At 49.3% G+C, this 20,319-nt stretch overlaps 1 protein-coding gene and 1 pseudogene across 3 annotated transcripts in view; one reads left to right on the forward strand and one right to left on the reverse strand.

Annotated features, from left to right (window-relative positions):
- VWC2 (von Willebrand factor C domain containing 2) overlaps window positions 1-13,286 on the forward strand; it is a 101,888-nt gene extending 88,602 nt beyond the window's left edge. For both annotated transcript variants that reach the window (XM_017337642.4, XM_089315972.1), the window contains exon 4: window positions 11,572-13,286. In XM_017337642.4, the coding sequence (XP_017193131.2) occupies window positions 11,572-11,723 (152 nt within the window). In that variant the 3' untranslated portion in view covers window positions 11,724-13,286. The remainder of the gene's footprint in view (window positions 1-11,571) is intronic.
- On the reverse strand, window positions 9,402-10,322 carry LOC100356237 (high mobility group protein B1 pseudogene; annotated as a pseudogene). The gene has a single exon (XR_016222882.1). The product of XR_016222882.1 is annotated as a high mobility group protein B1 pseudogene (transcript).
- Window positions 13,287-20,319: the final 7,033 nt, after the last annotated feature.

Raw genomic sequence — 20,319 nt, forward strand, 5'->3', positions numbered from 1 at the left:
CAGGCACCTGCAGGCATGTGGCGGTCGCACTGTAGACAGGTGGCCAGGTCAGTTCACCTGCCCCATGAGTGACCTGCACGCGTTCTACAAAGACGTCAGTCACATCTTCTCTCACATTTGCCCGGTTTATTTCTCAGGCGTTTCTCCATGGGCTGTCAGTGTTGAGCAGTATTGATAACTGGCCCTGAGTGGAGGCTCCATAGCCAAAGGCATTTAGACCTGAAGTGCTCCGTGCGGCGTGGCGTAGCCGAGCCGCGCCCCTGGAGGGCCCTTCCTCCACCAGGTCTTCAGAGGAGCTGGGCTCGTCTCTCTGGCAGTGGGGCCATTTTAAACAGATGGGAGTAGGAGCTTTGGAAAGCGCCTCCCGTTCTTCATCACTTCGAGTGCGAGTGCATTCTGTGCATTTTCCGAGATGTGCGGGCTTTAACCTGCAGAATGTGGATGTATTTTATTTCTTGGATTCTGGTGGAGACTGAGTGGCGTTTGATAAATTAGGTCAACATGAAAGGATGGAAATACAATGACAGAGGAGTTCTGCTCTGGCTTCCAGGAGTCCTGGGGCCGGGGACGTCCCCAGAGGGCTGGCAAGGAGCAAGCTCAGCGAGACGTCTGGCTGCTCCCGGCACTCCCTGGGCAGGCAGCCTCCAGCTGACCCACATTTCCCGTGGAGGAGGATTTCCACTGCGCGGAGGCCACATGTGCCTCATTTGCATGCTTATTCTAGGGTCACGTGTGGGTTTTTTCCCCTCATTTTGATGTTGTGGTTAAAGGATTTCGTACTGGGTGCCTTCCACAAAACCGCACAGGCGGGAGCACAGAACCCCGGGGCGTGCTCCTGTTGCATCAATGCACCTGGGCGTGCAGGATGCGGCTTGGTAGGAACAGGCAGTTGCTCTGTGGGGAACGGTCGGTGTGCCCGGGAGTTGTTTTCATTTCGATTTCGTGTCTCCAAAGGAAAGGTTACAAATAACCTGGTGCTGACATAAGCTGCTGCCACAACCCTGGCCCCGCAGGCCTCCCGGGCTGCCTGGGTTTCTGCTCTGTCGCTCGGTCATCCCGCAAGCAGGGCCTCCCTCTGTGCCTAGACCGGGGAGAGATGGGTCCCCGGGTACTTATCTGTGTCTTTGTTCATGGATGGTGGCTTCTGTGGCTTCCCAATCCTCGTTGTACAACCATAAAGTACACTGGAAGCTTACCCAGCAGCACAGCAGGGAAATTTTATCTCTGTGCCAAAGTCATTATTTGATTATAAAAATTTAACTCAGCCACCCAGACACTGAGCTGTAGTTCTGTGCCGCACGCAGTCCTAGACCCCAGGGTGAATCCTTGGAGCCAGGGAAGAGCAGGGGTGGGCGCCAGGGCTGAGACTGTGGAAGGCATTTGTGCCGGAGACGAGGGCGCAGCAAGGGAGGTGCTCAGCCACAGACACTCCAAGGCTCCAGCTTCTTCTGCAGGCTGAGTCATAGCCCAAGGCCTTCAGAGTTCAGCACACGGCGAGTGGCAGCAGCACCCAGCCTCGGCACAGTGGCAGTGGTTCCCAGACCGCATTCCAGGAGACAGGCTGGAGGCTCTGCCACGGATGCTGGACAGCTCCTTCCTTGGCTCGCCACGGAGGCTGGTTTTTTTTTTTTTTTTTAAGATTTATTTATTTATTTTTGAAAGTCAGAATTACACACAGAGAGAAGGAGAGAGAGAGAGAGAGAGAGAAAGAGAGAGAGAGGTCTTCCATCTGATGGTTCACTCCCCAGATGGCCGCAATGGCTGGAGCCATGCCGATCTGAAGCCAGGAGCTTCTTCCTGGTCTCCCACACAGGTGCAGGGGCCCAAGGACCTATGCCATCTTCCACTGCTTTCCAGACCACAGCAGAGAGCTGGATCAGAAGTGGAGCAGCCGGGATTCGAACTGGCACCCATATGGGAGCCGGCACTGCAGGCAGTGGCTTTACCTGCTACACCACAATGCCGCCCCCACCGAGGCTGTTAATTGTGCTGCACATCCCAAGCCAGCTGGATACTACGTGACTCGGTTCACTCATGCTGTTATAACTCAATCCCACTGCCTAGGGAATCTGGAAGCATCAGAAATTCACATTTTCCACTGTGCTGGCAGGTTCCTGTTTTCTGTGGCAGCCTCCCTGTGTGGCACAAGGTGGGAGGGTGTGGGGGATGGCAGCTTCCTTGAACCCCTTTTGTGAGTCCCTAGTCCCATTCATGAGATGAGTTAACTGTCTCCTGAAGGGCTTGCCTCTTCCTACTCTCTACGTGTCATGAAGTCTTAACAAGGGGTTTGGGGCAGACACCACATCCATGCCCTACGTTGGACCCAAGCGCCCTGATGGTGTGAACACCAGGGCTCACGGTGTGAATGCCCTGCACTGAGGTCAGATTAGCACAGAAAGCGACCAGGTGCCGGTCAGGAAAAGCATTAACACCATGATCTTGTGAAATGAGCCAGTTTTAGCCACAGGGCCCTTTACCTGCACCCAGGCCAGATCAATGTAATGTCACATGTCACTTATCAGACATAATATAATACAACGATACAAGTGTGAGTCCCCAAAGAAGCCCTCGCGGTCTTCAACAGGTATTTGCTTACAAACACAGCATCGGGACACTTGGAGAGGAATCTAACAGACTGCAAGTAGAACTACAGGGATCTGCTGCTACATTCCGCCTTCCTCTATCAGAAATCAACACATCTGACACAAAACAATCAGTAGGAATGTAGCTGACCCGAGCCTTCCCATCAATCAACCAGATACAGTCGACATCCACTGCCTCCTTCATCCAACAACAGCAAAACACACATTCTGGAACATTGTCAAAGACCACATTCTTTGCCTTAAAAATAGCAAATCAGGGGCTGGCACTGTGGCATAGTGGGTGAGGCCGCTGCCTTCAGTGCTGGTATCCAGTAGGGGAGCTGGTTCGAGTCCTGGCTGCTCCTCTTCCTATCCAGCTCTCTGCTATGGCCTGGGATAGCAGGAGAAGATGGACCAAGTCCTTGGGCCCCTGCACCCGCATGGGAGACGGGGAGGAAGTTCTTGGCTCCTGGCTTCAGATGGGTGCAGCTCTGGCCATTGTGGCCATCTGGGGAGTGAACCAGCAGATCAGATACTCTCTGTCTCTGTAACTCTTCCTTTCAAATAAATAAAGAAATCTTAAAAAAATAGCAAATCAAAGCTAAAATAAGCAGAAGAAAAGAAATAATAAGTGTTAGAGTAAAATCATTGAACTTGAACATAGGAAATCAACAGAGAACAATAAATCAATAATCCTGTAGCCAAGATAACCAAGAATAAAAGCAGTGGGAACTAAAATGGAAAATATCAGAAATAAAAAGTGGGACATGTCTAGAGAGCCCATGGACATTAAAAGGACAACAAAGAAACGTTATTAACAACTCTGTTCCCACAAATTTGGCAATCTAGGTGAAATGAGCCATTTGCTTGAAAGGCAAAATCTTCCAGAACTCACACAAGAAGAAACACATAACCCTGACTAGGCCTATGTATTAAATTGAAACAACAGTTAAGATCCTTCTAATACCGAAAGCACCAGGCGTGGATGGGCTTACTGGTGAGTTCTACCAAACACTTAGGAAAGAAACTATACCACTGCCCATGCCTCTCAGCATTGCTCTGTGATACCAAAACCAGACAAGCACGTGGTAAGAGCAGCAGACATAAAGTCTATTACGAATATGTGCATATGCACAAAGTCTGAACAAACTATCATCAAATTGAATACAACAGTGTTTAAAGTAAATTATATACCACAACCAAGGCATATAACCCAGGTATGTCAAGCTGGCTCAATACTTGAACATTAATGTAATCATCATGTCAGCACATGATCACATCATTGATGTGATAAAATCTAGATGCTAACATCCAGCATACTTTCCTGATAAAAACTTAGTAAACCAGGAGGAGAGGAGAAGTTCCTCAACATAATAATTATCTGCAAAGAAACCTGAACATCAGACTTACGGTGAGAAACTCAAATTTTCTCACCAGGAGCAGGAACAAGAGGAGACTGCCGCCTCTCAGCACCTTTCAGCACCATAGTGGGATCCTGCTAATGCAACACACAAGGGAAAGGATGACAGGCTTCGGGGAGCAGGAATAGGGTCCTCCTCGTCACAGCTCACATGGTGGCCTGTGGGAAACATCCAAGAGTCAAGAAAAATCATCCCTGGAACAGATAAGCAGGGTGCAGGACACAGATTAATCCACAAAATTCAATCACTTTCCTAAGTACTAGCAATGAGCAACTGGAAATGAAAATTTAAATAACTGTGTTATGTGTGTGTGTGTGCGTGTGTGTAGCCACATATGTTTAGGTGAAATTCGTTCAAAGAGCCTCACAGCTTAGTTAATTTATGAGAATGCTTGGGGCCAGTGTTGCGGCATAGCAGGTCAAACTGATGCCAACATTCCATGTGAATGCCGGTTGGAGTCCTGGCTGCCCCACTTCCAATCCAGCTCCCTGCTAATGGCCTGGGAAAGCACTAGAGGGTGGCCGAAGTGCGAGGGCCCCTGCACCTACATGGGAGACCCAAAAGAAGATACTGGTCCTGGCTTCGGCCTGGCCCAACCCCACCCATTGCTGCTGTCTAGGGCATGAATCAGGGGACGAAACATATTTCTCTGTGTGTGTGTGTGTGTGTGTGTGTCTCCCTCACTCTGCGACACTGAATTTCAAATAAATAAATAATTTTTTTAAAAAAAGAACGCCTTAGAAAATCAGTCATTGGACTTGTAGAAGTCTAAAATTATATTTCAGTTAAGTTTTTATGAGTTATCATTTATATGTGCTTTGATTCAACAAGAATTTATAAAATAATAACATTTTTAACTGTATCATTACTAAGTTTTTGAAGTGGGGAAAAAGAGCAACATATCACATAATTCCAGTTAAGTTACCTGATTAACTCTTTTCTCACACCAAAATCGTTAGGTGAAGAAAGCTGATTGTGCACGTTAAGTGTGCATAGTCATGCAGCTCGTTTGGAACACAAACCGCCTCTCCCTGCGTCCGTCTGCCCGTCAGACAGGGAGTCACACAGCTGCCTCTCCGTGCGTCCACCTGCCCATCAGACAGCGGCGCATGTGGCTGTCCCCCACACCAGCATGGGGCTGGAGAAGGCAGATTTAGACAAGCGCAGTCGCAGTGAACCACCGCACGGAAGGCTCTGCCCGGGCACTGTTCTCAGCACAGCCCCAGGAGCAGACATCTGCCTGTCCTGGGCTTGCAGCTCCCTCGCCCAGGTCGGGGTGCAGACTGTGGCCTGTGGGGGCTGAGTCGAGCCTGCCCTCCTCCCCTGGACAGAGAGAGCTGCTTGTAGGTCACCACACACTTCCCTGCGCGCACACAGGCGGCGCTGTGGCTGTCGGACTCCAGCGTGCGGTTTCCATCATTTGACGTCTGGTGCTTTTGTCGGCTCTTCGCTTGTCTTCATAAACACAAGTTCCTGACAGTGTCTCTAGCTCTTCCTCACCTGAGGCGGAGGACAACAAATGCACGGCGATGCGGAGGACAACAAATGCACGGCGATGCGTACATTTCGTGCCTAGCCAGGGCCACATCCACGCGGTATTGACCCAACTGTGGTGCAGACACACAGACGGTGGGGCCCAAAGACCAGGGCCAGTCTGGCCGGGCGGGCGAGGTCAGCTGAACGTGAGCTTCAGGGACAGAAGCAAGGCACCTGCAGGCAGGACGTTTGCTACCTTTTGTGAAAGGAAAATGAAATTAATTCACATTTGTGAAAAGTAGTCACACTGGAAGGAGAAATTATACATTACTAAAAGCCGCTGCTGCGTTGCCTGGAGGTGGCGATGAGAAAGCAAGAATGGGGTGGAGACATGGAAACTGCCTGACCTAACTGGTCACTCGCCGTCACTCACTGTCAGTCACATGACTGCACAGAGGGGACCGAGGGGCTTCTGAACAAACACACCATCTGTAAGAAGTGAAAGGCGGACCTCTGTTACGTATTAGAAATCACATTCGTGTTGTGACTTTGAAGCTACTTTTTGTAACTGTAGGATAAAAAAAAAAAAAAAAAAAAAAAAAAACAGGTAAATGAGCTCATTTCAACAACCAAGAGTCCTAGTGTAAAAAAAATGAGATCTACTAGTGGGCTTACATCAGTCCTGGTGAGAACGGAATGAAAAATAAAAAGTGTGAACTTCACTTCTCAACATAAGCTCCACTACCCTGGAGATGCTTCTGTTAGTCCACCCCAAGGGCACAGGGTCCCAGGAGAGCCCGGCAGTCTTTATACCCTTCTGTTAGTCCACCCCAAGGGCGCAGGGTCCCAGGAGAGCCCGGGCAGTCTTTATACCCTTCTGTTAGTCCACCCCAAGGGCGCAGGGTCCCAGGAGAGCCCGGGCAGTCTTTATACCCCAAGGAAGGAAAGGGGCTGCCCGCTAAACGCATGTCGAAGGTGAGGGAGCCGGAGGCGTTCAGGATGGGCCACGGCAGGGCAGTGAGGATGGGCTGCTGGGCCCCTGCGGAACTGCGCTGTGTGAAAGGGAGGAGCAGCACTCGTGCTGGCAGGACTCGGGAGCTTCCAGGGCTGCTCTCCTGAGGCTTTGCCTGACGCTGTCAGTGCACTCACCTAAGCATGATGCTGCCACCCCCTGACTCTCCCGGAAGTCAAGAGGAAGCACATCCGAGCATCAATGCTGCCACCCCGAGACCCTCCCGGAAGTCAAGGGGAAGAACGAGCATCAGATGCTGCCACCCCCTGACTCTCCCGGAAGTCAAGGGGAAGCACGTCCGAGCATCAGATGCTGCCACCCCGAGGCCCTCCAGGAAGTCCAGGGGAAGCACGTCCAAGCATCGGATGCTGTCACCCCGTGGCCCTCCTGGAAGTCAAGGGGAAGCACGTCCAAGCATCAGTGACCGCTGCCGGGACTTCACCCTTGGTAGCCATTGTTGTGGTTGTGCTTTGTCTTCAGAACAGCACCAGGAAAGCCTGCCCGTTTCTGCTCCAGTTCTTGGAAGAGAAGCTCGAGGACCTTGACGCCGCCTGTTCAACAGTTTGCACTGGCAGCCCTGCTCCTGCCTGCCCCGACCCGTGCAGCCCTGAACTCGCTCTGCCTTGCAGGTGTGGGGTCTGGGGTGTTGGCTGCTGCTGCCGCTGCCATTTGCCGATCCTCTTCAACTAGGACGTGGATAAGATTGACTATATTTTCCGAGAAAACTGATGTGGATGGTCTTCCCTGCAGGCTTAATTTTCGACGTGTCTTTTCCCTTCTTACAGTGAATTACCTGTTTACTTATATGCAGACGGTTCACTTATCTGGGGCACTGTCCCCATAAACTTTTCATGAAGAGTCAGTGATCTCACTTCCTCGACCATGCCTCATCATTAATTTGACATGTGTTCTTGCATTCATTGTATCCCATGTCCCCCTGATAAGGGGCCCTTTTCAAAGTGGTACCTTACCCTTTGTAGTGCCTCAAACTAGATCCTGCTGAGACGAGTTATAATTTGTAAAGGTTTTAGTGCAAAAAATTGAAATCTACGTGTAGTTTCTCACAGGTGTTTTCTATGAACTTTTTGAAGATAGCACAAAAAAAGCAAAACCTACGAAGAAAAAAATAGAATAAAGCAAGAAAATATGTTGAATTTAAAGGGTTTCATTAGTGGCCAGCACTGTGGTATGGTGGGTTAAGCTGTGGCCTGCAGGACTGACATCCCATATGGGCACTGGTTCCAGTCCCTGCTGCTCCACTTCCCATCCAGCTACCTGCTAGTGTGCCTGGGAAAGCAGCAGAGGATGGCCCATGTGGGAGACCTGGAAGAAGCTCCTGGCTCCTGGTTTCAGCCTGGTACAATCCTGGCCATTATGGCCATTTGGGGAGTGAACCAGCAGATGGCAAGTTTCTCTCCCTCTCTCTGTAACTCTACCTTTCAAATAAAGAAATAAATCTTTTTTAAAGAAAAAGGTTACATTATAGGTGAGAGATATACATATATAAAATCTAAGAAAAATGTTGAATTCTAATGATTATGAACTTATAATTGTGTGTGTGTTCCCATCTGTGCCTGCTAAGAGGGCCTAGGCACTGTGCCAATCTAGAAGAGTGGGCACACGCAATACCCAGGTCTCAGGTCTCGGTGCATTCTCCATCAAAAGGGAGAACCGGCCAACTCCAGACATGGACACGATGAGCTGAAGGTATGTTCTTGGTTCAGAAATGAGAGAAACTTTAAGAGACTACAGTAGTGCATTAAAATGGTACCAGAGCTGCCTGAACACTCAGGTTCTCATAGGCAAATGTCAGACTATTTGAAAATCAAAAACAATAATGACTTTAAGAGGCTGCAAAACATGGAAAAGTTAAGATCAAAAATCCTACAGCAATATAAAGAGTGAAGATGTAAACTAATAATCTGGAAGAAACTCAGTAAATTTACTGTTGCAATGACACAGAAAGGTTGATTCAGGCTAGGACTTGTGCTGCGTTCAGAACACAAGTGTGGGGCACAAGGAGGTTCCGGTCCCAGCACCATGCACTGGGAGGCAGTGTTACTCTCATTCCGTGGGGGCGGTCACTGGGGCGAGGACAAGGAGTTAGTCCAAGATCACGTAACTACCCCGGAGCAGAGCCAGATAGTTCATGTATGTTTACCTAGAGACAAGACTTCTAAGTACCTGATTCTACCAATACAGGCTTTCTAGGCATTTATGTTGCACCTTCTGTGTACAAAGCATACTGACAAATGTTGGGATGACTTAGAAGCAGATCGTGTCTCCCAAATTAAACTCCGCCAAGCAAGATGAAACTGGGATCTGGGAGTCGTTCGAAACGAGTGGATTATTTTTTTTTAATAAAAAAAATTGTATTTACTTAGAAGCATTCATAATGTCAACAAAACAGCTGCAACTTTTTTTTTTTTTTTGCAATTACAGAGTGGTATTCAGTTAACAGAACAACAATTATTTCGTATAACTACCGTCCCCATATATAACTAATTTGTGCTGTGCACCAACAAGAACCTGCTTTAAATTTCCATGCCAGCCGGCGCCGCGGCTCACTAGGCTAATCCTCCGCCTAGCGGCGCCGGCAGACCGGGTTCTAGTCCCGGTTGGGGCGCCGGATTCTGTCCCGGTTGCCCCTCTTCCAGGCCAGCCCTCTGATGTGGCCAGGGAGTGCAGTGGAGGATGGCCCAGGTGCTTGGGCCCTGCACCCCATGGGAGACCAGGAAAAGCATCTGGCTCCTGGCTCCTGCCATCGGATCAGCGCGGTGGCGGCCATTGGAGGGTGAACCAACGGCAAAGGAAGACCTTTCTCTCTGTCTCTCTCTCTCACTGTCCACTCTGCCTGTCAAAAAAAAAAAAAAAATTTCCATGCCAATTTACAACCCCCATACTGTACCAGGCAAGGTTAATGGCTATTGAAAATACCACCAGGACAGGGCTATCTAAAGACACATTCGGTAGTGTGTTAACTATACAAAAAAAGACACTGTACAGTTTAAAAACAAATCTTACACAGCCTTACATTTCAATTTTTTTTCTTTAAAAGGAGTGAGTTGTGTACAGGGGGGTTAAATGCTTTATAGACAAGAAAAAAAAAACTGCGCTAGAACCAACTTATTCATCATCATCATCTTCTTCTTCATCTTCATCTTCCTCGTCTTCCTCTTCCTCCTCATCCTCTTCGTCTTCTTCATCCTCCTCCTCTTCCTTCTTTTTCTTGCTCTTTTCAGCCTTGACGACTCCCTTTTTCGCTGCATCAGGTTTTCCTTTAGCTCGGTATGCAGCAATATCCTTCTCGTACTTTTCCTTCAGTTTGGCAGCCTTCTTCTCGTAGGGCTGCTTGTCATCTGCAGCAGTGTTATTCCACATCTCTCCCAGTTTCTTTGCAACATCACCAATGGACAGGCCAGGATGCTCTCCTTTGATTTTGGGGCGATACTCAGAACAGAACAAGAAAAAGGCCGAAGGAGTCCTCTTGGGCGCATTGGGATCCTTGAACTTCTTTTTTGTCTCCCCTTTAGGAGGGATATAGGTTTTCATTTCTCTTTCATAACGAGCCTTGTCCGCCTTTGCCATGTCTTCAAATTTTCCCTTCTCTTTAGCAGACATGGTCTTCCACCTCTCTGAGCACTTCTTAGAAAACTCTGAGAAGTTGACGGAAGCATCTGGGTGCTTCTTCTTATGCTCCTCCCGGCAAGTTTGCACAAAGAATGCATATGATGACATTTTGCCTCTCGGCTTCTTAGGATCTCCTTTGCCCATGTTTAGTTATTTTTCCTCAGCGAGGCACAGAGTTGCCCAGTGCCCGTCCGGCTCTCACTTGAAACGAGTGGATTATTAAACCTGGAGGTGTCAGAGGGAGAAGAGCAGAATGCCGGGCCACTCCCCTATCACAACCTTCAGGGGCTGGCCCCTTTGCCCACTGACTGGCCTGAAAACAACCCCAAAAAGCATCAGTTACTCCACTTGGACGTATGGGAAGGCTAGTTTTTAGCTTGAAGTTCTGTAGATTAATTTCTTCTTAAAATGTTGCAGATGAAACTGGTCCATCTCTTGGATGACTTCGCACATTATAATTAAACATATTTTGCCTGTTTGAGCACATTATAAAAGGCTTAGAAACAAAGAAAGAAGGAAAATGAGAATTTTGGCAAACAGATGAAGTTCAAAGTTCAAAGCCTTTATTTAGACTGCAGTAATTACCGATGTTTGAATTTCATTGTAGTTCTTTTTGATATTTGAAATTTAGATGGAGATTTGGAAGCAAAGCAATTGTTCGTATTGGAATTAGGTGTATGAACCTCAACAAAAAAGCCACTGACTAAGAAGCCATTTGTCTCAGCTCACACTGGATATCTTTCTGATACTCATTGTGTCACACTGTTGAGCTCATATGCAGAGGGAAGGGCAGATGTGACACCTTGGTTGACCAGTTGGTGCTGCTGACTGGGCGCTGCAGAGGACTTTGGTCTCCTGGCAGACTGACAGACCCCTCCCTGCACATGCTCAGTGGTGCCTCTCCACAGGTGGTCCCCTGGCCATGGTGTCCTTCACCTGGGAACTGAGCAAAGCAATGTGCAGGCGGCATCCTGTGCCTGGGAGTCAGAAGTTCAGGGGCAGACCCTGAGCCAGCATTTCACAGACTGCAAGTGTCCAAACTTGGAAACCTGCTCCAAGAGGAGGGCGTTACACCGGCTTGTGCGCCTTCAAGCAGTCTGCGTGTTGAAGCTTTGTCATGAAGAACAAGAGTGGTTCCGTGAAGGTTTCAGTTAATCGTGCTTTCTCTATGGTTACTTAGAAATAATTAAATCAAACGATGCCAACCTGACCCATGTATATGGCCCCAGCAACGGAAGAGCCTGTTAATGAAAAATAGCAGTGTTGTCATAAAAATTTAAACGCATTGATTTCATTTCAGAGACAAAATGCTGAAGCACTTCATTTTATGACTTCTCCATTGTCCTTCCTGAGAGTGAGTGGAACGTGCTAAGAGCCTGATTGCCTAATTATGAGCATTATGTATTTATGCCCCCCCCGCCCATACTAAAACACATCTTCCGATTTTCAGGTCCAAACTGCTTTGCCGAAACTGCTGTCATCCCAGCTGGCAGGGAAGTGAAGACTGACGAGTGCACCATCTGCCACTGCACCTACGAGGAAGGCACGTGGAGGATCGAGCGGCAGGCCATGTGCACGAGGCACGAGTGCAGGCAGATGTAGTGCTTCTCGGAGCGGGAGCCGCACGCGCGCTTTCCAGAGCAGTCAGTCACTGCTGTGACCACCCGGATGACTCTGAGGACACTTCCGACGGGGAACCGCGGAGACTGGTTGGTGCTTCTGCTTTTCTTGGTAACAAACACTGCAAGAGAAGGCAACGGATGTATTCCACACACCATCAAGGACCTTGGGCATAAAATCCCTCTCTAAATAAATGTGCTATTTTCACAGTAAGTACCCGAACGTGCACTATTATATATTAAATGTATTTCTATAACCCCTTGATTAGAGAGCGTATATAAATGTTTTCTAGAGGTACAGATTAAAAACACTGTGTTGTCAACCGTCCTCGCCGTGTGCCTGCATGTCTGTCAGTTCTAAGCCCAGCGAGGCGGGCGTTCACGAGGGCTGGGCCACCTTCACCCCCTCACACGCAGCAGTGCATCCAGCCATGGGTCACGCACGGGGTGCTTTCCCCTGCAGCCCGGTGCAAATTCCATGTCGTGACAGACACAGACCTCACGTCTATCCTCAGGGGATCGGCTCTTTATACAGAAGTTCTTTCCTTCTCTTAGTAACAGCCCACGTTTCAGTTTCTTTCTCCGTCATTTGGAAAGTGCAAGGCTGAAGATGACTAACACACTGTTCTTACTGCTTCCCAAGTTCCTCCATTGTGGACCACAGCTAAATGCACACATACTTCTTATTACATCACTCTGTTCTAGAATTGACTTGGATTCATTCCTTAAACTGAGGAACAGTCGGCTGGAAGGTCTCCGTTCCCACTCCAGGAGCATGCAGGGAAGCAGGGACGGTTCCCTCGATGCAGCCAAGTTCAGGGAACTGAACTCTGGATGAGCTTGCACTTCAAGTCCAAGTGCGGTACAGAAACCTCGGCTGCCAGTTGAGCTTCTCGCATTTCCCATAGGAATGAGCCATCTCCTCTCCCTACAGTGCACAGTAAGATCCCCAGTGACCGCCCTGTGCCAGCCATTCTCCAAGAGCAGGGCGACCAGCAGTCCTGTCCACCTAAGTTAAAATACACACACTTGAAGGCCAAGTGCACTCCACGGCTTGCTTGCGGTTACACAGGGTTCCAGACTTTGTTTTCCGTTCACTTGGACAGGGAACAAAAGAAGCTACTGGAAGCTCTGACGCTTTGATCCATGCATGTCACAGGATAGCCCACCGTGGCTGATCGCACCAGCACTTAGGGCACTGAGGAAAGAAGTGTTCGTAGGTGCAGACATAGAGTGAAACAGGAAACTTAGAAACATTTGAAGCCCTTAAAATGCTTTGCATACATTGTTACTCCTAAATTGTGTATTTATCAGCTATTACGTATGAAGTAATTGGATGACAGAAAGCACTAAGGTGTGGCTTCTTGCCTTCTTGCCCGTTGGTCTCTGCACGACAGGAACGTGAGGTTGCAGCGTCCTGTGTTGAGAGCCTGACCAGCGCTCCGCCGATTGGGGTGGGAATGGCCTCCTGAAACGCACGCAGAGAACACAGCAGATGGTGAAAACACACGAGAGGTGGTCAGTGCTTAAAGACCACTTAATCTTCAAGGGAACATGGACACATCTGTCACTGCTGAACCCCAAGGCTCAACCCCAAAGACTTTACCCAGCCTAATGCTGCCACTAACTCTGAACCATCACGCATTTGCATATGCTCTAGCTAATTTTCATCTCATTTGTAAAGAAAGTGGGAGTCAAATGGACCATATGCACACAGACTGCATGAACGCACTCAGGGAAATTATTAGCTAATTGCTCAGGTGTGATCAGCTTTCCACGACTTAACTGTCAGTATTAAAGACTGAGACATCGGCCATTCCTCCATCTTACAAGGGTACATTTTGTTGAGACAAGGTTACATAAAATTGTCATTTTGCCAACAGATAGCACTAGCCCGCGTGTGGGTGGGCCATTATCTGCCTCATAGAGTGGACATCTTCTCTCACCTGCACAGGATGCTGTCAGACCCCGCCCATGTCGTCCACAGCCTGTTTCCCTCGCTAGTGCAATCCCTACGAGAATAGGCAGTGAGAGCTGAAATAACCACAGTGGTCTCTGCATGCTATGAGAACGTCAGAAAACTGGGTCTTTGTTTGCTTATGTAGAGAATGAACATGGTGTCACCTGGAAGATCCACAGACCTTCCCTGGATCGACACTGGTCTCAAGCAGTAAACCTTGTATTTTCTCTGAGGAAAACATTTCCATTTAAAAATATGCATCATTACAATAAAGGAGCTTGATACAAAAATGTTATTTCCTAAATATCTTTTTTAGTAGGTTGCAAATTATGGCCAATTGATACCTTAAGACATATACAGATATGTTGAAAACAACAACACAAGGGCAGACATTCTGGGTAAACCACCTGTCGGGACCCCAAGTCCCATATCGGAGTGCCTGGGATGGAGTCTTTCCTCTGCTTCTCATCTAGATTCCTGCTGATGCACACTCTGGGAGGTAACCGGCAGCAGCTGATTGTCTCAAGGACTTGGGAATCTGCCACCCACATGGGAGACCAGTGGAGGTCCTGGCTCCCAGATTCATTCTGGCCCAGTACTGGCTATTGCAGGCATTTAGGGAATGAGCCAGCAAATAGTAGATTTCTCCTATCCATCTCTCTCTCTCTCTCTCTCTCCCTCCCTCCCTCCCCTTCCCCTCTCCCTCTCTCTCCCTCTCCCTGCTCTGTTTCTCTCAACCTACTGAACTGAGAATCAAAATGTGCCTTCTAATTAAGTCAAGAAATTAATGTTTTAGTACAGTAAGCAGCACATCTACAGAAAGACAAATGAACTATCACAAGAGATAGTAAAGGGACTGGCTAATTAGAGCATGAAATGGTTGAAATTTAGAAAATACAGAGTTGTGTTAGAAACCTTTAAAACTGCTGGTGCCACGGCTCACGTGGCTAATCCTCCGCCTGTGGCGCTGGCACCCCGGGTTCTAGTCCCAGTCGGGGCTCCAGATTCTGTCCCGGTTGCTCCTCTTCCAGTCCAGCTCTCTGCTGTGACCCGGGAGTGCAGTGGAGGATGGCCCAAGTGCTTGGGCCCTGCACCCGTGTGGGAGACCAGGAGGAAGTACCTGGCTCCTGGCTTTGGATCAGCGCAGTGCGCCGGCTGCAACACACCAGCCATAGCGGCCACTTGGGGGGTGAACCCACGGAAAAAGGAAGACCTTTCTCTCTCTCTCTCTCTCTCACTGTCTAATTCTGCCTGTCAAAAAAAAAAAAAACCTTTAAAACTTTGAGAAGAATGACTCAAAACTCAAAAACTTCATTACATAAAAACACCCTTCTGAAAGAAAATAATAAAAGTAGGCTTTGGGTGAGGTAATTTTCCTTCAAACGTATTTTCAGAATTCTTTCATTTTTATAGCTGGTAGCTTTTCTTTCTACACATGCATGCATCTGTACAAATGATTAAATGTACTCACTGAGACCTACAACGTACACAGAAACATGAGCAGGATCTGAATAAACAAAGACAAATGCACCAATGCATCACTGGGCGAAACTCAGAAACCCAAGGAAGTTGCCCTCAGCAGTAAAGGGTGTCTGGGGTGGCGGGAGACTCTGCCATACTGATTTCCCCATGTAAAGTCTGTGACCACTTGCACATAGCTATAAACACCAGTGTATGCATAGACACGTGTGTACAACGACATCATGTGCCAGTTACCATCTGGATTTATTTTTGAAGGAATTTTAAATGCTCCTTACATCCAGTATTTCAAAATTCAAAAGCAAAGTATTGTGAATGGCACCACTTCCCGCGTATGTGTAATGCATTACAAAGAACAAATGCTATAAAACCACAGTGCTCGCTCTCGACAGACTGACAGTGTTCTAAAAGACTGCGTTTGCTGCACGTGTGAGTCGCAGTTTCCTATGGATTGCGGACAGTCAGGATGGAAGTCAGTTTTCCAAGCCGATCCATGTCCTGCGTCCTAACAGGTGCGCGGGTCAGACCTCAGTTTTATCTCCCATGGGTAACATGACCAATGAATCACCAGTGTTTCTCCTTTTCTGACAGAGGGAGGACTTGATGTTCAGTGCTGCACATTCCACAAGCAACTCCAGCTGGGGTAAAAGAGAGCAGGCACTGACCAAAGAGGAAGGTTCCAGATGCTCTCAGGAGACAGGGAGGGGACGGCTGGCTGGAGGACGAGACAGGCCTTGAAAGGTGAATGCAGGTTGTGCCCTCCTGGCCTGAGCCTGACTCCAAATCCGTGGGGCCACAGTCTCCTGACACCAAGGCCAGAGCGTCCCCCCACATCACAGACCGTGGGGCCACAGCTCCTGACACCAAGGCCAGAGCGTCCCCCCACATCACAGACCGTGGGGCCACAGCTCCTGACACCAAGGCCAGAGCGTCCCCCCACATCACAGACCTCCTCAGTGAACGTCCGCCATCCCTGCTTTAACTCCCAGTGAAGGCCATGCTGTGTTCATCAGGTGCACATTTCCCACCTCTCTGCACCTCAGCCTGTGCATCAGCAAAACAGGATGGGACCACCGGCCTCTGAGTGGATTAAATGCACAGACCCGACGAGACAGTATTTATAAAGCACAGGGTCCATGTAGAAATGTTTGTTATCTGACCCACTGAAAAAATGAGAAGATTGTAATTAAAACATTTCAAAGAGTCTAAGTGAATAATTTGCAGATCGCTTTTTCATATCCTACCCTTCTTATGTATATTATATATGTCTTTGTTTTTACCTCATATCTGCCAGAAAAATGCTTCATATTACTTTAATTCCCCATGGTGCTGACTTTATATAATTAGGTCCGGTTTGCACGTGTTGTCGGATGGCTCAGATGTCAGGGGAACCTCCCAGAGGTCCTGAGTGCAGGCTCAAGTGGGGCGCAGGAGCCTTGGAAGTCGACCCACTTCCTAGTGCAGCTCAACTCCCTTCAGGGCCTGCCCACGCTCCGTCTCATCACACCCATCTCCTGCTCAGCACACCCAAAGGATGACAGCGCCCACTTCTGATGCAGCTCAGGTCACATGGCCACTCGCTGGCCAACACCAGAACCAGTGCCGATCCAATAGGTGTTTCCTGAAAGGAGAATATTCACGGGAAGAGGCCTGCAAGTCTTTCATCAACACCCCGAAGGTCTGCCCGGTGACCCACCCCAGGAGCCGATACAACCTTCTGTCTGCTACGCCATTCTAGCAGGCTGCACCCCTGGGTCACATTGCACAAGTGGGCAGCAGCTTGTGCAGTAGCCTCGGACGGTGGCAGAGCCATCTTGCTCTGACCCTGCTATGACTTGAAGATAGTTTGTCGCTTCTGAAACTCATGCTGAAGTGTGACTGCCATTGTGGCAGTGTTGGAGAGGGGACCCCTGAAGGTGTTTGGGTCATTTTGAGGGACTCATGCCTTTCTGGGGGGTGGGTCCTCATGGAAGTGAGTCATCACGAGTGGGCTGCTTCAAAGCAAGCCCACGCCTCCTGCTTCCTCTCTTCCCAGGCTCACTTCCCGTTTTGCCCTGCTGTGTTTGAAGGCAGCATGAGGCCCTCATCAGTCCAAAAGCTGAGGCCTTAGACTTCCTGGATGCCAGAACCAAGAGCCAAGGCAAGTGTTCTTTATAAGCCACCTGCCCTACGGATTCTGTTACAACAGCAGGATAAGGGCTCAGACAGAGCCGCATCCCAGCTGATGGTCTTTCAGGCTGCGAAGCAGCAGAGTAGAAGCACCGCTCCCAGTTGAAGTAGATGTCACTCTAAAATCGAGAACAGCCCTGTAAGCCTCGTGCCTCTTTGCATTTAAAGAGTCTGAGAAGAAATCTGTAATAGGGAAGGAAGCCAGCCCGTCCTCAGCCACATGCAGACGACTGGGGGCAGAGCAGAGGAGGGTGAGCAGACCTGAGGCCCTGGAGGCCCCTCCGCATCTTCTGTCTCCAAAGTTTGACTGCGGTGACTCAACACAACACAACATGGCAAGACAGAATGCAACAGACGGTCCCTAACTTCTGATGGTCACACTTAGAATGGTTTTTGACTTTGTGAGTGGGAAAGTGATGTGCACTTCCTAGACACTGTACCTGGAGTATGGAATTCGGGTCCCTTCCCTGTTGGTGACACGCCACCCAGTCCTCCCCTAGGATGCAGGCAGTGGCTCTGCGCCGCAGCCCCCAGTCTGTCCCACAGCTGTGCGCACCAGCAGCCGACCCTGCCCAGTGTGCTGCGTCACCAGCATTGCACGGTTTTGCTCCGTCTCACCTGAAAAGCGCTGCATCAGAATCTGGGTACCTCTGCTCTGGTGAGACACTCCAGATGCCCAGCATGAAAGTGGGGGGTCAGTACTGGCTCTTGCAGGTGACTTAGGACTTTTGCAACCAATTATCTCAACCATTTTAAAGGACAAGAAGTAAATGAGCGATGCGGGGAAGTTGTCAACATTGGTTAAACCCACTGTCATCATCAAGAAGAGAGCTGGGCTGGCTGACGACACACGAGAGATTGCTTGTCACATGGATGGGAGAGCAGACACAGAGACACAAACCACTTAGCCTGACAATCCACGGTACGGCAAGAAGTCTTCAACATGCTGAAAGGGTGCGCTGTGAGCCTGAAACAACTGTTTCCAGAAAGTCGTGCGTGGCAACACTTCCAGGGGCGTCCCAGTCTTCACAGGAAGGCCGTTGATCAGGCAGCAAGTGCCACAACCAAAGGTGCCAGAGCTTTTGGTAGAGGAGTGCACAGGGCGGAGGAGAAATGTTTGTCAGAAAAAATACTCAGTGTTGATGAGACAGGCTTGTTGTCAGTACACATATATTCACCAGGAGTGCATTCAGACTGTGTAACACTGATTTTGGGTGGAAATGTTGAGGGACTCAGAAAAGAGACTTTCTTTTTAACGTAATTTTTGGTTATTTATTTTATTTGAAAGGCAGAGACACAGGAAAACAGAGATCTCCCACCTACTGGTTCACTCCTCAAGTGTCCACAACAGCTTGGGCTGGACCAGGTTGAAGCCAGGATGCTGGAACTCCATCTGGGTCTCCAATGGGTGACAGGACCCCAAGTGCTGGAGCCATCACTTGCTGCCTCTCACGATGTGCACTGGCGGGAAGTTTTATCAGCAGCTCTGAGGCAGGACTCGAACTGGGGACTCCAGCATGAGGTGAGTGTCCCAAGAGGCAGCTCACACGGCTCTGCCCAGTGCCTGCCTCTTCCTCCCCTGGGGGAACACCAGAAGGTGAGCAAGCTCACACCTGCCACTTACCACTGCAAGAGAGCCCGCAGGGCACCAGCACCGTGGGAAGACGGTTTCTAAAACGCTGTGTTCCACAGAGGATCACATGGGCACAACAGCCTCTCATTCAGGGTTCTCCTGGTCTCAGTGCTCCAGGGCAGTGAGGGGCACACTGGAGATGCGCATGCTGCTGGGAAGACCCTGCGTCTGCCGCTGACCACGGCTGCACTCATGCCATCGAGGGACCAAGGTCACAGCTGCCCTCAAAGCTGACCGCCGATGTCCAGCATCTGCACAGCTACTGGAGCCACTGAATCAGGCTCTGGGAGTCCTGGAAGGCTTTGCTATTCTAAATGCTACCCAGAACATCCCCACTGTAGCATGGGAAGAAGTCACACAGCGATGCGTGACCTGCACTCGGAAGCCATGTAAACACATGCAAAGGCTTTAACGGCGACTCTGGGTTGATGAAAGTCAGTAACAAGATAGCGTCAGGAAGCCGCGAGATGTACACATTGACAGGACGCTCATAAACTTACTGTCACTGAAGCTCCCGAGCTTTCCAACAAGGAACGAATCAACTGAGGCAAACGACGAAACTGAAGCGGAGGAAGAAGTTGTACTGGAGCCACAGAGTTCACAGCGAAGGCGGCAGAGGCATTTGCAGCGAAGTGCACGTTAGAAGAGATGAACATCGATTGTGATTCACACGAGCTGACAGGCAGGTACAGCATTCCTCTGTCACCCAGAAATACGTACAGAAACAAACGCAGTCACAGCTCTGTATCTTCCTGCCAACCACCAGCACGTACTCATGGCCAGTGCCTTCACCGGAGAGAGAACTGATGACCCCGCCACTGCACAGCCCCATCATTCACAATTCATTGCAGTCAGTAGGCTGTGTACATGAAAAGAACTCTCAGCATATGGTGTTTTTCCACTCACAGTGAGGTTCATTAGGACCTAACCCCATTTGCCCCTTAGAAATCCACATCTGGCCCGTGCCAGATCCCGGATCTCTGATTTCTGAGAGTGAAACTGAAGCTACAGTGCAGCGTGGGAAGTGGAATAGAATTGATAAGGATGAAAACCACACAGGTTAGAGGGGGGACAAACCATGGAATCTGCGCCAATTCGAGGAAGACCTCACTGCCTCGTGCCCACAGCGGGGCTGCTGAGGGGGCGTCCTGTCCCCTCCTCTGCTGTGCAGGGATTCTTGGCTGCGCAGGGTGCGCTCTCTTATCCATTTTATATCAGGTATGTTGGAGGCAGATAACCTGTCTAGACCATAGGACACTGGGCATAATGCCCCTTGTACACCTCATCCACGATTCTGAAATTCAGCTTGGATGCAGTAGTAAGGACTGGCAGTTGTCC

This window comes from Oryctolagus cuniculus, chromosome 16, assembly GCF_051225735.1.
Source record: "Oryctolagus cuniculus isolate XC-2025 breed Fujian yellow rabbit chromosome 16, ASM5122573v1, whole genome shotgun sequence".
Lineage (NCBI taxonomy): Eukaryota > Metazoa > Chordata > Mammalia > Lagomorpha > Leporidae > Oryctolagus > Oryctolagus cuniculus.